The following is a 17,820-nucleotide window of genomic DNA, read 5'->3' as shown; positions in this document are numbered from 1 at the left end:
CAGGTTAGCGTTTTTCGTCATGACTCTTGTTCTGGAGGCAGTTCTGTAGAGTGGTCAGTAGCTCGCACAGCCACAAAGTCCATAAAATCTAACTGTAAACCTAACCCTAACCTTAACCACACTGCTAACCCTAACCTTAAAATAAGACTAAAAAGCTTTTTTTTTTAAACGGCTGATTTTTACAACATAGCCAATTTTGACTTTACAGCTGGCCTATTTAAGGGGAAATTGCTCAGTTCTGCCCAGGACAAGACTCATGACAATAAACATCATCCTGCCTAGGGTCTGGGCTTGTTATGTGATCTAAAACCGGAAATAACGTAAGTGTCCTATTTCTGTTGGCTTTGCACACTGTCAACACCTGGGTAGATGGAGAGGTTTTGGATTTGTCATGGTGGTAGACAAATATGGTTTAGTACTAAGATGTAATCTCCGTGAATCACAACAAAGTCACCTACAACAGTTATTCTCAACCTGGGGTGCCAATACCCCTAAGGGTACCTGGCATATCCACAAGGGGTACTTGAGAAGACTCATAAGAACACAGGCCTAATGATCAGTTGCACATGAAGGGGTACTTCGGACAAAGGAAAATGTGATTGAGGCTACAGTAACCAATAAAACATGTTAAACTCTGACCTAAAGCATAATACTGTACCTAGTGCCCTGATTTTCTTCTGACAACATGAACTGACCAGGAAAAACTCAGGGCCCTGACAACAAACAATCTATTACAACAATCAATGAATTGCTGGTCACTTCCAATTATGAAATGCCACAATGATTGATAGGCTAACTGGGGCGGCAGGGTAGCCTAGTGGTTAGAGCGTTGGACTAGTTACTGAAAGGTTGCAAGTTCAAATCCCTGAGCTGACAAGGTACAAATCTGTTGTTCTGCCCCTGAACAGGCAGTTAACCCACTGTTCCTAGGCTGTCATTGAAAATATGAATTTGTTCCTAACTGACTTGCCTAGTAAAATAAATAACTAAGCAATAGGAAATCCGCTCTCTGAGAGTCTCGAGGTCTTGAAGTGTGAAGAAGTGACTTACTGTCTTTATGGCCCACAGTGCCGGAAGCAGATCCCCCAGCAGAGGTTCGTCCCACGGGGCCAGGGGAGTGCTTTGGGCCCCTGCCAGGGATCTTCAGTCCACTGGACTTCAGCATGTTCATCATGTACAGGGGAGATGTGCAGGGATGAGAAAGTCCCTTTCAAGGCTTTCGGTTTGAGGCACTAGAAATCGGAATGGTGGCAATCTCTCTCCATTTTAGCTGTGGAAATGAGTGGAAGCATCAGTGTATTAGTGACGACGCTAGCATTATCCATCTGTAAAGGACCATTTGGTTCATAGAAACATTACAGGAACGTTCTGTGCTAGCTGGCTTTCTTGTTGAGAACTCCAGCCATTTTAAAACTTAAGCCATGTCAAGGTGTAGCAAGTATAGCCTATACTGTACTACTGTAAAGGCCTACACATTTAAATAATTGAGTGGTTCCTTTTCAATTTGATAAAAAATTAACTATAGATAAGAAAACAATAGGCTCTATTTCTGATTTGGGTTATTAATCATCATTGTTGATTCTCCTGAACTCTGGCCAATGGGCCTTAGTAAGTTAAATGTATAGTTTCAAGTGTGTTGTTGGTGAATTAATGCACAGGGACTTAGATGTGTTCACTTTCACAAAAAGAGCTTCCTGTTTTGCCTCAATGCTAAAATGTGTATTTCAAGAATATTCACTGACCGAAAAAAAGACATTTGGTCTTGTTTTTGGTTGTGCATTCATTCCAAATGAATATACTAGGGCTATTTATAGAATTGTGGTTATAATAGTAGTTATTAGACTTCTGTTAGGGTTAGGGTGGCCTTATGCCAGTGCCATAGCATCACATGTCTATGAGAGGACTTCATTGCACTAGGCCCTGCCCACACACTCTGAGATCTGATCAGCTGTATTCCCAATTGCATGCATGGCCTACAAGACAACATCTCTCCAACCATAATATGCAATTCATGACAGCGTTGCATCACTGTTCTAGCGCCAAGTCGCACTTATGCAGGTTTCGAGATAAGACGACTGACAAAATACAAAGATGCTTTTACAGTATCATCAGCACCATTCAGTCGACTCATGTATCAACATCATTTCGTAGGTTATTTTATGCAATAGTCCTGTATATGCTTTCAGAATATTTCCTCGGGCAGTTTTATGACAGCTCTGCTAGGGGGCTATATTCTTGACAATACAAAGTAGCAACTTTGTAGCCTATATACACTACATGACCAAAAGTATGTGGACACATGCTCGTCAAGCATCTCATTCCAAAATCATAGGCATGTTATGGAGTTAGTCCCCCTTTGCTGCTATAACAGATTCCACTCTTCTGAGAAAGCTATCCACTAGATGTTGGAACATTGCTGCGGGGATTTGCTTCCATTAAGTCACAAGAGCATTAGTGAGGTCGGGCACTGACGTTGGGCGATTAGGCCTGGCTCGCAGTCCCAATTCATCACAATGGTGTTTGATGGGTTTGAGGTCAGGGCTCTGTGCAGGCCAGTCAAATTCTTCCACAATGATCTCGACAAACCATTTCTGTATAGACTTCGCTTTGTGCATGGGGGCATTGTCATGCTGAAACAGGAACGGGCCTTCCCCAAACTTTTGCCACAAAGTTCGAAGCACAGAATCGTCTAGAATGTCATTGTATGCTGTAGCATTAAGATTTCCCATTACCGAAACTAAGGGGCCTAGCCCGAACCATGAAAAACAGCCTCAGACCTTTATTACCTCCTCTACCAAACTTTACAGTTGGTACTATGCATTCGGGCAGGTAGCGTGCTCCTGGCATCCGCCAAAACCAGATTTGTCCGTCGGGCTGCCATATGGCGAAGTGTGATTACCATATGGTGAAGTGTGATCCTGAGGACGCGTTTCCACTGCTCCAGAGTCTAATGGTGGCGAGCTTTACACCACTGCAGCCAACACTTGGCATTGCACATGGTGATCTTAGGCTTGTGTGCGGCTGCTCAGCCATGTAAACTAATTTCATGAAGCTCCCGAAGGACAGTTCTTGTGCTGAAATTGCTTCCAGAGGCAGTTTGGAACTCGGTAGTGAGTGTTGTAACTGGGGACAGACCATTTTTTACCCGCAACACGCTTCAGCGCTTGTCATTCCATTCTGTGAGCTGGTGTGGCCTACCACTTTGTGCTGACCGTTTCCACTTCACAATAACAGCACAGTTGACCGGGGAAGATCTAGCAGAAATTTGATGAACTGACTTGTCGGAAAGGTAGCATCCGATGACGGTGCCACGTTGAAAGCCACTAGAGATGGTCACCTCGCTTTGCGTTCTTAGGAAACTATGCAGTATTTTGTTTTTTTATGAATTATTTCTTACACTGTTACCCCAGGAGATCTTAAGTCTTATTACATACAGCCGGGAAGAACTATTGGATAGAAGAGCAACGTCAACTTACCAACATTACAACCAGGAAAATTACTTTCCCGAAGCGGATCCTCTGTTTGGACCACCATCCAGGACAATGGATCGGATCCCAGTAGACGACCCAAAACAACAGCGCCATAAAAGGGGCAGATGGAGTGGTCTTCTTTTCAGGCTCCGTAGACGGGCACATCCCTCACCGCTCCCGAGTATACTACTCGCCAATGTCCAGTCTCTTGACAACAAGGTAGATGAAATTCGAGCAAGGGTTGCCTTCCAGAGAGACATCAGAGATTGTAACATTCTCTGTTTCACGGAAACATGGCTCACTCGGGATACGTTATCAGAGTTGGTACAGCCACCCTGTTTCTTCACGCATTGCGCCGACAGAAAAAAACATCTCTCTGGTAAGAAGAGGGGCGGGGGGTATGCCTTATGATTAACGAGTTGTGGTGTGATCATAACAACATACAGTTACTCAAGTCCTTTTGTTCACCTGACCGAGAATTCCTTACAAACAAATGCCGATCACATTATCTAGCAAGAGAATTCTCTTCGATTATAATCACAGGCGTGTATATCCCCCCCAAGCAGACACCTCGACGGCCCTGAAAGATCTTCATTGAACTCTATGTAAACTGGAAACCACATATCCTGAGGCTGCATTTATTGTAGCTGGGGATTTGAACAAGGATAATCTGAAAACAAGGCTCCCTAAATTTCATCAGCATATCGAATGCGCGACCCGGGCTGGCAAAATTCTGGATCATTGCTACTCTAACTTCCGCAACGCATACAAAGCCCTCCCTCGCCCTCCTTTTGGCAAATCTGACCATGACTCCATTTTGTTGCTCCCAGTCTATAGACAGAAACTAAAACAGGAAACGCCCGTGCTCAGGTCTGTTCAATGCTGGTCCGACCAATTTGACTCCATGCTTCAAGATTGCTTCGATCACGTGGACTGGGATATGTTCCCAGATAGCATCAGACAACAACATTGATGTATACGCTGATTCGGTCAACAAGTGCATCAGTGATGTTGTACCCAAGGTGACTATTAAAACCTTCCCCAACCAGAAACCGTGGATTGATGGCAGCATTCGCGCAAAACTGAAAGCGCAAACCACTGCTTTTAATCATGGCAAGGTGACCGGAAACATGACCGAATACAAACAGTGTAGCTATTCTCTCTGCATGGCAATCAAACAAGCTAAGCGTCAGTATAGAGACAAAGTAGATTCAACGGCTCAGACACGAGACGTATGTGGCAGGGTCTACAGTCAATCACGGATTACAAAAAGAAAACCAGCCCTGTCAAGGACACCGATGTCTTGCTCCCAGACAAACTAAAAATCTTCTTTGCTCGCTTTGAGGACAATACAGTGGCACGGACACGGCCTGCTACCAAACCCTGCGGCCTCTCCTTCACCGCAGCCAACATGAGTAAAACATTTAAACGTGTTAACCATCGCAAGGCTGCCGGCCCAGACGGCATCCCTCGCCGCTACCTCAGAGCATGGGCAGACCAGCTGGCTGGTGTGTTTACGGTCATATTCAATCAATCCCTATCCCAGTCTTTTGTTCCCACATGCTTCAAGATAGCCACCATTGTTCCTGTTCCCAAGAAAGCTAAGGTAACTGAGATAAACGACTATCGCCCCGTAGCACTCACTTCCGTCATCATGAAGTGCTTTGAGAAACTAGTTAAGGATCACATCACCTCCACCCTACCCGACACCCTAGACCCACTCCAATTTGCTTACCGCCCCCAGTAAGTCCACAGACGATGCAATCGCAATCACACTGCACACTGCCCTAACCCATCTGGACAAGAGGTATACCTATGTAAGAATGTTGTTCATCGATTACAGCTCAGCATTTCAAATCAAATCAAATCAAATCAAATTATTTAACACCATAGTACCCTCCAAACTCGTCATTAAGCTCGAGACCCTGGGTCTCAACCCCGCCCTGTGCAACTGGGTCCTGGATTTACTGACGGGACGCCCCCAGGTGGTGAGGGTAGAAAACAACATCTCCACCCCGCTGATCCTCAACACTGGGGCCCCACAAGGGTGTGTTCTCAGCCCTCTCCTGTACTCCCTGTTCACCCATGACTGCGTGGCCATGCACACCTCCTACTCAATCATCAAGTTTGCAGACGACACTACAGTGGTAGGCTTGATTACCAACAACGACGAGACAGCCTACATGGGGGAGGTGAGGTGTCAGGTGTCAGGAAAATAACCTCACACTCAACGTCAACAAAACAAAGGAGATGATTGTGGACTTCAGGAAACAGCAGAGGGAGCACCCCCCTATCCACATCAACGGGACAGTAGTGGATAAGGTGGAAAGTTTTAAGTTCCTCGGCGTACACATCACGGACAAACTGAAATGGTCCACCCACACAGACAGCGTGGTGGAGAAGGCACAACAGCGCTTCTTCAACGTCATGAGGCTGAAGACATTTGGCTTGTCGCCAAAAACACTCGAAAGAATCCTGTCGGGCTGTATCACCGCCTGGTACGGCAACTGCTCCATTGTTGTCCTCTTCAAGGACAATAACCACCCTAGTCACTGCCTGTTCACCCCACTATCATCCAAAAGGCGAGGTCAGTACAGGTGCATCAAAGCTGGGACCGAGAGACTGAAAACCAGCTTCTATCTCAAGGCCATCAGACTGTTAAACAGCCATCACTAACATTGAGTAGCTGCTGCCAACATACTGACTCAAATCTCTAGCCACTTTAATAATAAAAAATTGGATGTAATAAATGTATCACTAGTCACTTTAAACAATGCAACTGTATGTAATGTTTACATATTACTCATCTCATATGTATATACTGTACTCTATACCATCTACTGCTTCTTGCCTATGCCGTTCGGCCATTGCTCATCCATATATTTATATGTACATATTCTTATTAATTTCTTTAGACTTGTGTGTATAAGGTAGTTGTTGTGAAATTGTTAGATTACTTGTTAGATATTACTGCATGGTCGGAACTGGAAGCACAAGCATTTCGCAACACTCGCATTAACATCTGCTAACCATGTGTATGTGACCAATAAAATGTGATTTGAGCGCTTCAATAAGGCCATTCTACTACCAATGTTTATATATGGAGATTGCATGGCTGTGTGCTCGATTTTATACACCTGACATTTTATACGCCGAATCCACTCATTTGAAGGGTAGTCCACATACTTTTGTATATATATGACAGTGCAGTAGGGCTAAGCTTGGCTACAATATTACAATTTTATGTTCTAAGCATCAATGACCATTAGGCTATTGAGTGACACATTGTTATTGCTAAGCTTGTTGGATACATTGTTTACACAATTATATTTTGCGAATTGATATTTCTGTGATAGGGAAACAGAATGCGCATCCAATCACATACAACCTATTGACCTATTGTTATACCAACTACAGCGTGGTGTGCATTTCTACTTCAACTCAACAAATCCCGATAAATATGCATGAAAGAAACGCTTACCTTTAAATGTACAATTTACGCATAAACGTATTTGTTTTTCCTAGAGGAGAGGGTTGCGCTGATCGGTTGATTTATCAGAAGGCTGCCACTCCCTATACACCAACACAGGGATGCACAAAAAATATGGATGCTGAGCTGGAGCTGAAAGGGAGAGTGTGATAGGATGCGAGCCGCATTTGGCTATTTCATGCAACTGAGATGCCGGTTTAATTTCAAAATGCGACTTTCAGGAACAAAATGAGATTGTTTTCTCATAGCAAACAGAAACAACAACGTAACTATATGCCAAGTCCTCGGTCTCCCTTGTTGTTTGCGGTTTTGTTGTGCAACGCAGCATCAGCAACTCGCATTCAATCATGCAGCTTCGATCCCCGTCCACGACTAGTAAAGGCGCTGTATGGTCAACCTATAGTCTGCATTGGTCGTGCAGCCTCTACAGAAGTCATGGCATTCATGGGTCTTGCGCTTCGCCGAGCAGCGCAGAGATGTTGTCAAGGAAGTGAGTTTGTGTTTATACAGGACCTCCCGCTCTCACCTACCGTCCACCAATCATGTAAATACGGAGCTATACGGAGCCCTACACATTGTTACACAATTTGAGAGGCACACCGTGATGCGGAACAGAGCTCAAATTGGCCTCCGCGAGTGCGTCACACCATCCATACGGCGCATCCGAACACATTTTCGGATCAAGCATAAATTGACTCTTAAAAACGTTGACCAGTACGCAGCCAGTCGCACATGTGGCGTACTGAACACAGAAGGTGAGGAGGTTTTCAATGTTTCGCTTGGGGGCGCAATGGATTTTCGGCCTCTTTTATCGCCTCTGTAGCCTCCCCCTTCGCTGGCTCAACCAAACAAAGAGCTAAGGAAGTGGACGCTGTTGCTGAGAGAGTTGTGAATAGAAGATGGCCAACAATGTTGTGGCCGGCATGGAAGGCATTCATAAATAGTTGCCTATTTTGTATCTTTAAGGTGTAGGAGAAAGTAGGATTGACTATAATAATTTATCCTGATTATTCTTTGGTCCAGCTGTTCAACTTGCTTACAGGAATTTATGTGCACCTGGTGCTGAATCACTGGGAAATTGTTATCCTTCCTGAAAATTCATTAAATTAGATCCCACTTTGCAATATGCTATTGCACTGTCCCTAATACGATTTACAATAATTACAATATACTTTTTTTGCAACTCAACCTTAAGGGTTCCCAAATATACATACAATTGAGATAATGAACGGACAATATAATAACATTGTAATTACACTGCCTACTGTTATAATACCATACAGGCTAAATACACAGACCTGTATACGGGAAACTTATTGAAAAGAAGGTCTACTGGATATTTGTAAATGACAACTATAAGTAGGCTTGCCCTATTTTATATTTTGCAATATTTATGGTAAAAGAAAAAGTATATTAAGCAGAGACATTTGAACAACTCTCAATCAGTTACACATATAAATGGAATGTGATTTAGTGCCATTGTGATTAGTGTGGGCTCTCGAGTGGTGCCATGGTCTAAGGCACTGCATCTCAGTGCAAGAGGCAACACTACAGTCCCTGGTTTGAATCCAGGGTGAATCATATCCGGTCGTGATTGGGAGTCCCATAGGGCGGCGCACAATTGGCCCAGCGTTGTCCGGTTTGGCCGGGGTAGGCCGCCATTGTAAATAAGCATTTGTTCTTAACTGACTTGCCTAGTTAAATAAAGATTAAATAAAAAATCAAGTTAAATGTGCACTGGTCCATCATCAATACCCTTTGAAGCACTCAACAATCATCACGCCCTGACCTTAGAGATTTTTATGTCTCTATTTTGGTTTGGTCAGGGTGTGATTTGGGTGGGCATTCTATGTTCATTTTTCTATGTTTTGTATTTCTTTGTTTTGGCCGGGTATGGTTCTCAATCAGGGACAGCTGTCTATCGTTGTCTCTGATTGGGAACCCTACTTAGGCAGCCCTTTTTCCCACCTGTCTTTGTGGGTAGTTGTCTTTGTTTGTTGGCACTATACCCTTTAGCTTCACGGGTGGTTTTTGGATTGTTTGTTTTTGTCGGCGTCATAATAAAAGGAATATGTACGCTCACCATGCTGCACCTTGGTCCTCTTCTTTCAACTGCCGTGACACCTTCAGGCATCTCAATGGCTGTGGCACAACATTGATAAATTGAGGCAATTTGTCAGTGTCTAATCTATATTGTGGCCCTGAGTGTCAAGGATGAGATTAGCCTATTACATGCTTATATAAAAATGCTCATTTCCAATAGGGTGTGATGCAATGGGTGGCGAAAGATCTTGTTGACGTGATGTCTCATGGTTAGTAATGTTTAGTCAACAAATTAACATAGACTTAGTGGTGGTAAATGATGAGTTGTGAATGTAGCAGATCAAATGGGTAGATTAGGTAAATTGAGCTAAATCCATACCATCGGTTGTGTAGACCCCCCTATACATGCATGATGAAAAATCTGAAGGTCTTTCTAAATAATTGGAAACATTGAAATACTTCCACATTAGATTACTCTTGCGGTATGAAAATGTCTCACTAACTTAGGTCCCTGTACTGAGTGTAAAAAAGTTGATATATAGCTGATAACCAGATTAATAAAAAAAAAGCTTATGGACAGAAAATATACAATTACATTTTCCCATTCCTAAAGCTGCATTATTGATATAAACAATTCAAGATGAATGTAACATCCAGATCACAGGTTTACAGAAGTGGAAAGTGGATAACCTATTCATAGTTGGTTGTGGCAAAAACGAATGTTATGTCTTAAAATCAGTGGCCAATAATTGTCACTGGGGTAGCTTGGTCGTTGCGTAGGGATGCTTGCCATCAATGGTGTACATGTATATACTTATCAATTATTTAATGGCGGTGCTAGGTCTAGTGAGGGTGTGTCAGAACAGGCAAGGCCCTCTCTGGAGCCGCCTCTGCTTAAAATTGAGTCAGGAGAGGGGGAGCAAAGGGGATTGGATGTTTCTTGTTTCCATGAGAGGTTGAAGCCACAACAGGAAATACATTCTTTCTGTATTGCTGAGGATCTGGACATAAGCCAAACTATGCAAACAGATACTACATGAGCCTTGATTACCATTATTAAATGCATGTTTCTGTAATATTTCGCTAACAATTGTCTGACTATTGTCTGGGCTACTGCATTGTGTCCTTCAACAAGGAGTGACACAGATATTGATATGCCACTGTAAGTCAACTGTAATACTGTGAGTCAACCCACATTTGAGTAATAAAATAGGCATGCTGAAAGCACTATACAGAACTAAGAGTGTAGACTGAAAATTTTGATAAGCAAATGTCTTTATATCAATGTTGGCTAGATGTTTAGAGTTTTTTTCATACAATAAAAGTAGTTTTAATGACCTTGCACACGGTTAATGTACTCTGGTCACATGGAAAGTAACACATTTTCCATTTGTATAATCTAATATACATTGCAATTGATTAAATCTGAAATGAATGCATTTAGTGTGTAACGAACTTTATAAAGTATTTCCTATCTATATCCACACAAGCACCATATTGGTGTCGACTGTATAGCTGGTTTGAATTGCATTTAGATAATTCTCAAATTATTAGAGAGAACTGGAGTTTCAAACTGTACTTGCAGGTGCTTTACACAAAATGTGTTGATATGCAACATGGAAGTAGTTAACCATTTGGTACTTCCTGGAAAGATACAATAGAAAGTACACCAACCCTGTATACTGTACAGCTCCAGGGTACAGTTTTGCCTAGGTACAGATCTTGGATCAGCTTCTCCTCCCCCAATCCTTGACCATTATTGGGGAAAATGCTAAACTGACCCAAGATCAGCATCTAGGTCCAACTTCACTTTATACCATACCGTATAGCATGGCTGTATAGCACTTCACAAGCATACTTATGCAACTGAGCCACCTAGTGGTTAATAACAGTGAACTATGTTAATGGTCCAACATTTTACATTCACGTGGTGAAACAGAAAGAAAATAGCATGTAAAAATGTACAATATAAATGTATAAGATTTATAAGAACATATGCACACATATAATAAAAACCTAACGCATAAAAAAGGTTAGTATTTACACAGAATGGCAACATTAATAAAGGGATGACAATATCTTCCACTTCACATTTCTGAGAATAATCTTTCAGGGGTCCATTCATTTTCAAGTTTAACACTTGAAAAGTTCATTTGCATACATATACAGACAATCTGTCCTCTGAAATGCATGTTTCTCCTCGTCTGTATTGTTTATACTGTTCCAGAGCATCATATTCACAAGTGCATGTAAAAAGTCTAGGGTACAGTATCCATTTGAATTGAATCACTTTGACAGTACACCTTTTGATTTGAACGAAACCTTCCATTCATATTTGCCCATTGTAGAAGTGCTCAGAAAGTTACTTTTTGGACCTGAATGCTAAAACATTCCAAAGATAAAGGTGGGGACTGAGGGGGACTGGGTTTGGGTTGTCTTTGTATGCATTTTTGGGATATCTTTGTATGCACTATAGAAGGGATGAGGGAGTATCATTTGGGACATCCTAGGCCTGAAAACTGCCTGTTGAGTTGACGTTCTGTTACGTTTGCAGCTCCAAGAGAAAGTTTCTATTCTTTGACCTCCCCTCCTCCACTGCAGTGTGGGAGTCCTGCAGGACACTGAACAACCTTGTGACCCCGTCCAGTTTCTTCTCACCTGGGACAGGAGGCCAGATAACAGATTACAGACTGGGATCAACCAGCACTAGAGATACATATAGACATATCTTTCAAACGCACTATAGCCACAAGCAGCACCGGAGAAGTTGCAGATGAACATGATGTACAACAATGCACTCAGAGTATTTGCACGTGCACTTAAAAAGCTACAACGTGAAAGCTGCAGGCCCACAACCACAACCGCAATCATTACCATGACAAATGCGTGCCCTCTAATGTCTAGGAAGGTAGAAGGGTATAGAAGGGCAGATAGTATAGAACAGTGGTTCCCAACCAGGGGTACTAGGTCTATCAACAGGGAGTACTTGAGAAGACTCATGAGACCATAGGCCTACTGGTAAAATGCATATAAAGGGGTACTTCAGGGGTACTCTGGGCAGAGCAAAATTCAGTTGGTGGTAAAGTAACCAAAAAAGGTTGGGAACCACTGGTATAGAACACAGAATTTGGCCCGTTGTCTTTCATCACAATCATATGCATTCAAACAAATAATAACCAGCAACTTGATTATATACTGTATATCATTAAACGTTTTAAGGACCCTACCTGGGGCACACAAAGAAATGTAGGAGCACAATGCATTTATTTATTTTTTACATTTTTAGGTATTAAAGCGGCAATCCACAGTTAAAACAATAATACATCTTTCTCAAAGTCACTGTTTCGGTAAAAGGTTGAGGGTTGAGCTAGGTTGAGCTAGGTTGAGCTAGGTTGAGCTAGTTTGAGCTAGGTTGAGGGTTGAGCTAGGTTGAGCTAGGTTGAGCTAGGTTGAGCTAGGTTGAGCTAGGTGTATAGTTAGCTGGCTACTTAGCTAAACAATGGAAGGTGCACAATCCATGGCGACAAAGCTAGCTGGCTAGATAGCCATCTCCAGTTGAAGTCGGAAGTTTACATGCACTTAGGTAGGAGTCATTAAAACTCATTTTCAACCACTCCACAAATTTCATGTTAACAAACTATAGTTTTGGCAAGTCGGTTAGGACATCTACTTTGTGCATGACACAAGTCATTTTTCCAGCAATTGTTTACAGACAGATTATTTCATTTATAATCCACTGTATCACAATTCCAGTGGGTCAGAAGTTTACATACACTAAGTTGACTGCCTTTAAACAGCTTGGAAAATTCCAGAAAATGATGCCATGGCTTTAGAAGCTTGTGATAGGTTAGCTGACATCATTTGAGTCAATTGGAGGTGTACCTGTGGATGTATTTCAAGGCCTACCTTCAAAATCAGTGCCTCTTTGCTTGACATCATGGGAAAATCAAAAGAAATCAGCCAATACCTCAGAAAAAATTGTAGACCTCCACAAGTCTGGTTCTTCCTTGGGAGCAATTTCCAAGCGCCTGAAGGTACCACATTCATCTGTATAAACAATAGTACGCAAGTATAAACACCATGGGACCATGCATCTGTCATACCACTCAGGAAGGAGACACATTCTGTCTCCTAGAGTTCAAATGTACTTTGGTGCGAAAAGTGCAAATCAATCCCAGAACAGCAGCAAAGGACCTTGTGAAGATGCTGGAGGAAACAGGCGCAAAAGTAACTGCAGTGGGGCAAAAAAGTATTTAGTCAGCCACCAATTGTGCAAGTTCTCCCACTTAAAAAGATGAGAGGCCTGTAATTTTCATCATAGGTACACTTCAACTATGACAGACACAATGAGAAAAAAAATCCAGAAAATCACATTGTAGGATTCTTATGAATTTATTAGCAAATTATGGTGGAAAATAAGTATTTGGTCAATAACAAAAGTTTATCTCAATACTTTGTTATATACCCTTTGTTGGCAATGACAGAGGTCAAACGTTTTCTGTAAGTCTTCACAAGGTTTTCACACACTGTTGCTGGTATTTTGGCCCATTCCTCCATGCAGATCTCCTCTCGAACAGTGATGTTTTGGGGCTGTTGCTGGGCAACACAGACTTTCAACTCCCTCCAAAGATGTTCTATGGGGAGATCTGGAGACTGGCTAGGCCACTCCAGGACCTTGAAATGTTTCTTATGAAGCCACTCCTTCGTTGCCCGGGCGGTGGGTTTGGGATCATTGTCATGCTGAAAGACCCAGCCACGTTTCATCTTCAATGCCCTTGCTGATGGAAGGGGGTTTTCACTCAAAATCTCACGAATACATGACCCCATTCATTATTTCCTTTACACGGATCAGTCGTCCTGGTCCCTTTGCAGGAAAACAGCCCCAAAGCCTGATGTTTCCACCCCCATGCTTCACAGTAGGTATGGTGTTATTTGGATGCAACTCAGCATTCTTTGTCTTCCAAACACAACGAGTTGAGTTTATACCAAAAAGTTATATTTTTTAGTGTGTTACTGATGGTGGGCTTTGTTACTTTGGTCCCAGCTCTCTGCAGGTCATTCACTAGGTCCCCCTGTGTAGTTCTGGGATTTTTGCTCACCGTTCTTGTGATCATTTTGACCCCACGGGGTGAGATCTTGCGTGGAGCCCCAGATCGAGGGATATTATCAGTGGTCTTGTATGTCTTCCATTTCCTAATAATTGCTCCCACAGTTGATTTCTTCAAACCAAGCTGCTTACCTATTGCAGATTCTGTCTTCCCAGCCTGGTGCAGGTCTACAATTTTGTTTCTGGTGTCCTTTGACAGCTCTTTGGTCTTGGCCATAGTGGAGTTTGGAGTGTGACTGTTTGAGGTTGTGGACAGGTGTCTTTTATACTGATAACAAGTTCAAACAGGTGCCATTAATACAGGTAACGAGTGGAGGACAGAGGAGCCTCTTAAAGAAGAAGTTACAGGTCTGTGAGAGCCAGAAATCTTGCTTGTTTGTAGGTGAACAAATACTTATTTTCCACCATAATTTGCAAATAAATTCATTAAAAAATCCTACAATGTGATTTTCTGGGAAAAAAATAATACTTTTGTCTGTTAAAGTTGAAGTGTACCTATGATGAAAATTACAGGCCTCTCACATATTTTTAAGTGGGAGAACTTGCACAATTGGTGGCTGACTAAATACTTTTTTGCCCCACTGTATATCCACAGTACAACAAGTCCTATATCGACATAACCTGAAAGGCCGCTCAGCAAGGAAGAATCCACTGCTCCAGAACCGCCATAAAAAAGCCAGACTACGGTTTGCAACTGCACATGGGGACAAAGACCGTACTTTTTGGAGAAATGTCCTCTGGTCTGATGTAACAAAAATATAACTTTTTGGCCATAATGACCATGGTTATGTTTGGAGGAAAAAGGGGGAGGCTTGCAAGCCAAAGAACACCATCCCGTGAAGCATGGGGGTGGCAGCAACATGTTGTGGGTTTGCTTTGCTGCAGGAGGGACTGGTGCACTTCACAAAATAGATGGCATCATGAGGAAGGAAAATTAGGTGGATATATTGAAACAACATCTCAAGACATCAATCAGGAAGTTAAAGCTTGGTTTCAAATGGGTCTTCCAAATGGACAATGACCCTAAGCATACTTCCAAAGTTGTGGCAAAATGGCTTAAGGACAACAAAGTCAAGGTATTGGAGTGGCCATCACAAAGCCCTGGCCTCAATCCAATAGAAAATGTGTGGGCAGAACTGAAAAAGCATATGCGAGCAAGGAGGCATACAAACCTGACCTAGTTACAAACCTGACCCAGCTCTGTCAGGAGGAATGGGCCAAAATTCACCCAACTTATTGTGGGAAGCTTATGGAAGGCTACCCAAAATGTTTGATCCAAGTTAAACAATTTAAAGGCAATGCTACCAAACACTCAAATAGTATATGTCAACTTCTGACCCTCTGGGAATGTGATAAAAGAAATAAAAGCTGAAATAAATCATTCTCTCTACTATTATTCTGACATTTCACATTCTTAAAATAAAAGTGGTGATCCTAACTGAACTAAGACGTGTGCAGGATTTTACTCCGACCCTACTCCAACACAGCTGATTTAAGTAATCAACGATTTGCTGAAATCGGTGTCGGTGTTAAGAGTAGGGCTGGTACAAAAACCTGCACACCAAGTAGCTGCCCAGGAGGGCTGGCACCTTATGTGACAGGTAGCCTAGTGGTTTGAGCATTGGGCCAGTAAACAAGAGGTTGCTGGATTGAATCCCCTTGCTGACAAGGTAAAAATCTGTCGTTCTGCCCCTGAGCAAGGATGTTAACCCACTGTTCCCCGAGCTCCGTTGATGTCGATTATGGCAGCCTCCCGCACCTCTCTGATTCAGGGGGGTTGAGTTAAATGCGGAAGACACATTTCAGTTGTACTTGGTATCCCCCTTTACTGTATTAATGCATTGCATTGGCATGCCAAACTGCAGTACCTGCTTTGTCCTTCTGGTGGCAGCAGCTCCATCATTCTCCTGTGTAAACCCCTGGTTGGAAGGAGTGTCTGTTGTGGCTGCAGGCTGTCCTCAGGGCCAGGAGCCACTGATTCAGCTCATTGACACTCTACATGTGGAGAGATAAAGAGAGAGAGATGGTAGAGAACAAATCAGACTATTAATCTAGGCCCATATTCATAAAATGTGTCAGTGTGAGTGCTGATTTAGGATCACTTCTGCCTTTTAGATCATATTGAATAACATTGCATGAATAGGTCAGACCTGAACCAAGATCAAGACTCTGAAACACTATGAATACAGACCCTGTACTTATCGGTGCTACCACTGACAGGCAGCAGTGGTGTATGATCTTAATATGAGCAGTTTCTCACAGCAGGAAAATAATCCTGCAGCAACAGGAAATTTGAATTATTGTGAGAATTATAATTAATTGACATTTTTGCAGTGGTTGATAATTTTTTTGTTAGGGCAAATTAAATCTGACATTTTAACATGGAAATTTCCTGCAACAACAGGGTGATCAAATTAGTTTGTGTGCATTGTGTGATCGCCACATGTAACACTTGCAAAATAAACATTATGTATTCCGTATTAATTATTTTTTTATCACTTGTGCGTGATACCGAGAAAAATACCCCAGAGACAATTTCTGGCTAAAATAATGTTTCCCGATTCTGATGAAGAATAAATATGTTAAACTTAAGCTGTGTGTGGTACACATTTTGGGGCAGTCCCAGACTGCATGCACCACCACCATTCCTTGCCGATAGTGTATGTGTCTGAAATGGCACCCTATTCTCTATATAGTGCACTACATTTGACCAGGGCCCGCATAGGGAAGTGGGTGTCATCTAGAGGCTGACCTTACAGTACTGATATGGGCTGCGTCTCAAAATGCACTCTGTTCTGTAAATTGCTTTGGATAAAAGCATCTGCTAAGGGGCACATATTATAATGCAACAAATCAACCACATAATATAGAATGAATTAATCAGGATTAAGACCAAGCGTTTTACCACATATAATCCAATAAAGGTTATTATTTAATGTACTAAAAAAAAGCTTTGAAAAACTGTTGAGTCTCCAGTTAAAAGGAAAAGGATGAAAACTAGCATACATGGCCTGTGGCACGCGAGGACTGGAGCGGTTTTAGCTCTGATCTAAGGCAACCCAGGAGACACATGAGAGACAGAGGTGTGGCATTTATTTGGCACTCATATTAAGATGGGGGTCCATGGATTGGTGGTTGGTAGTGGCCGGAGGGTCTCATCTCGGAGGTGCAGGCGCAGAGATTCCAGAGTGCCCCTGGAGCAGAGTACAGAAGAAGAAAATAACTGTCATATCAAAACAGAGGGAAATATTGTTCTGACAAATCTTTGCGGAAAGGAGAACCTTGCCTATGACAAAAACACATTAAGGGAACCAGTATACCCAGCCAGTACCAATGCAGTCACTGAAAACAGTCCTGAAAGTATCTTAAAGATATACATATTAAAAATGTAAATAAGAAGAAGAATTTAATTCGGAAATATAATGACTAATAATTACAATCGGAAAGTATTCAGACGCCTTCACTTTTCCACATATTGTTAAGTTACAGCCTTATTCTAAAAAAAACTGAAATATTACATTTACTTAAGTATTCAGACCCTTAACTCAGTACTTTGTTGAAGCACCTTTGGCAGCGATTACAGCCTTGAGTCTTCTTGGGTATGATGCTACAAGCTTGACACACCTGTATTTGGGGAATTTCTCCCATTCTTCTCTGCATATCCTCTCAAGCTCTCAGGTTGGATGAGGAGCATCGCTGCACAGCAAATT

At 42.3% G+C, this 17,820-nt stretch overlaps 1 protein-coding gene across 5 annotated transcripts in view; it reads right to left on the bottom strand.

Annotated features, from left to right (window-relative positions):
- Positions 1-8,955, bottom strand: part of LOC118390924 (CAP-Gly domain-containing linker protein 2-like) — a 73,500-nt gene extending 64,545 nt beyond the window's left edge. For 2 of the 5 annotated variants that reach the window (XM_035781756.2, XM_035781755.2), the window contains exons 1-2: positions 6,952-8,955; positions 1,051-1,270 (exon numbers count right to left, since the gene is read on the bottom strand). In XM_035781756.2, coding sequence (XP_035637649.1) covers positions 1,051-1,174 — 124 coding nt within the window. In that variant the 5' untranslated portion in view covers positions 1,175-1,270; positions 6,952-8,955. The remainder of the gene's footprint in view (positions 1-1,050; positions 1,271-6,951) is intronic. The other 3 variants (XM_035781757.2, XM_035781758.2, XM_035781759.2) reach the window with 3 other exon arrangements.
- Positions 8,956-17,820: the final 8,865 nt, after the last annotated feature.

Source organism: Oncorhynchus keta, chromosome 12, assembly GCF_023373465.1.
Source record: "Oncorhynchus keta strain PuntledgeMale-10-30-2019 chromosome 12, Oket_V2, whole genome shotgun sequence".
In the NCBI taxonomy this organism is placed as follows: Eukaryota; Metazoa; Chordata; class Actinopteri; order Salmoniformes; family Salmonidae; genus Oncorhynchus; species Oncorhynchus keta.
The sequence above is the reverse complement of the archived record's forward strand: the minus strand, read 5'-3'. Positions and strand labels throughout refer to the sequence as shown.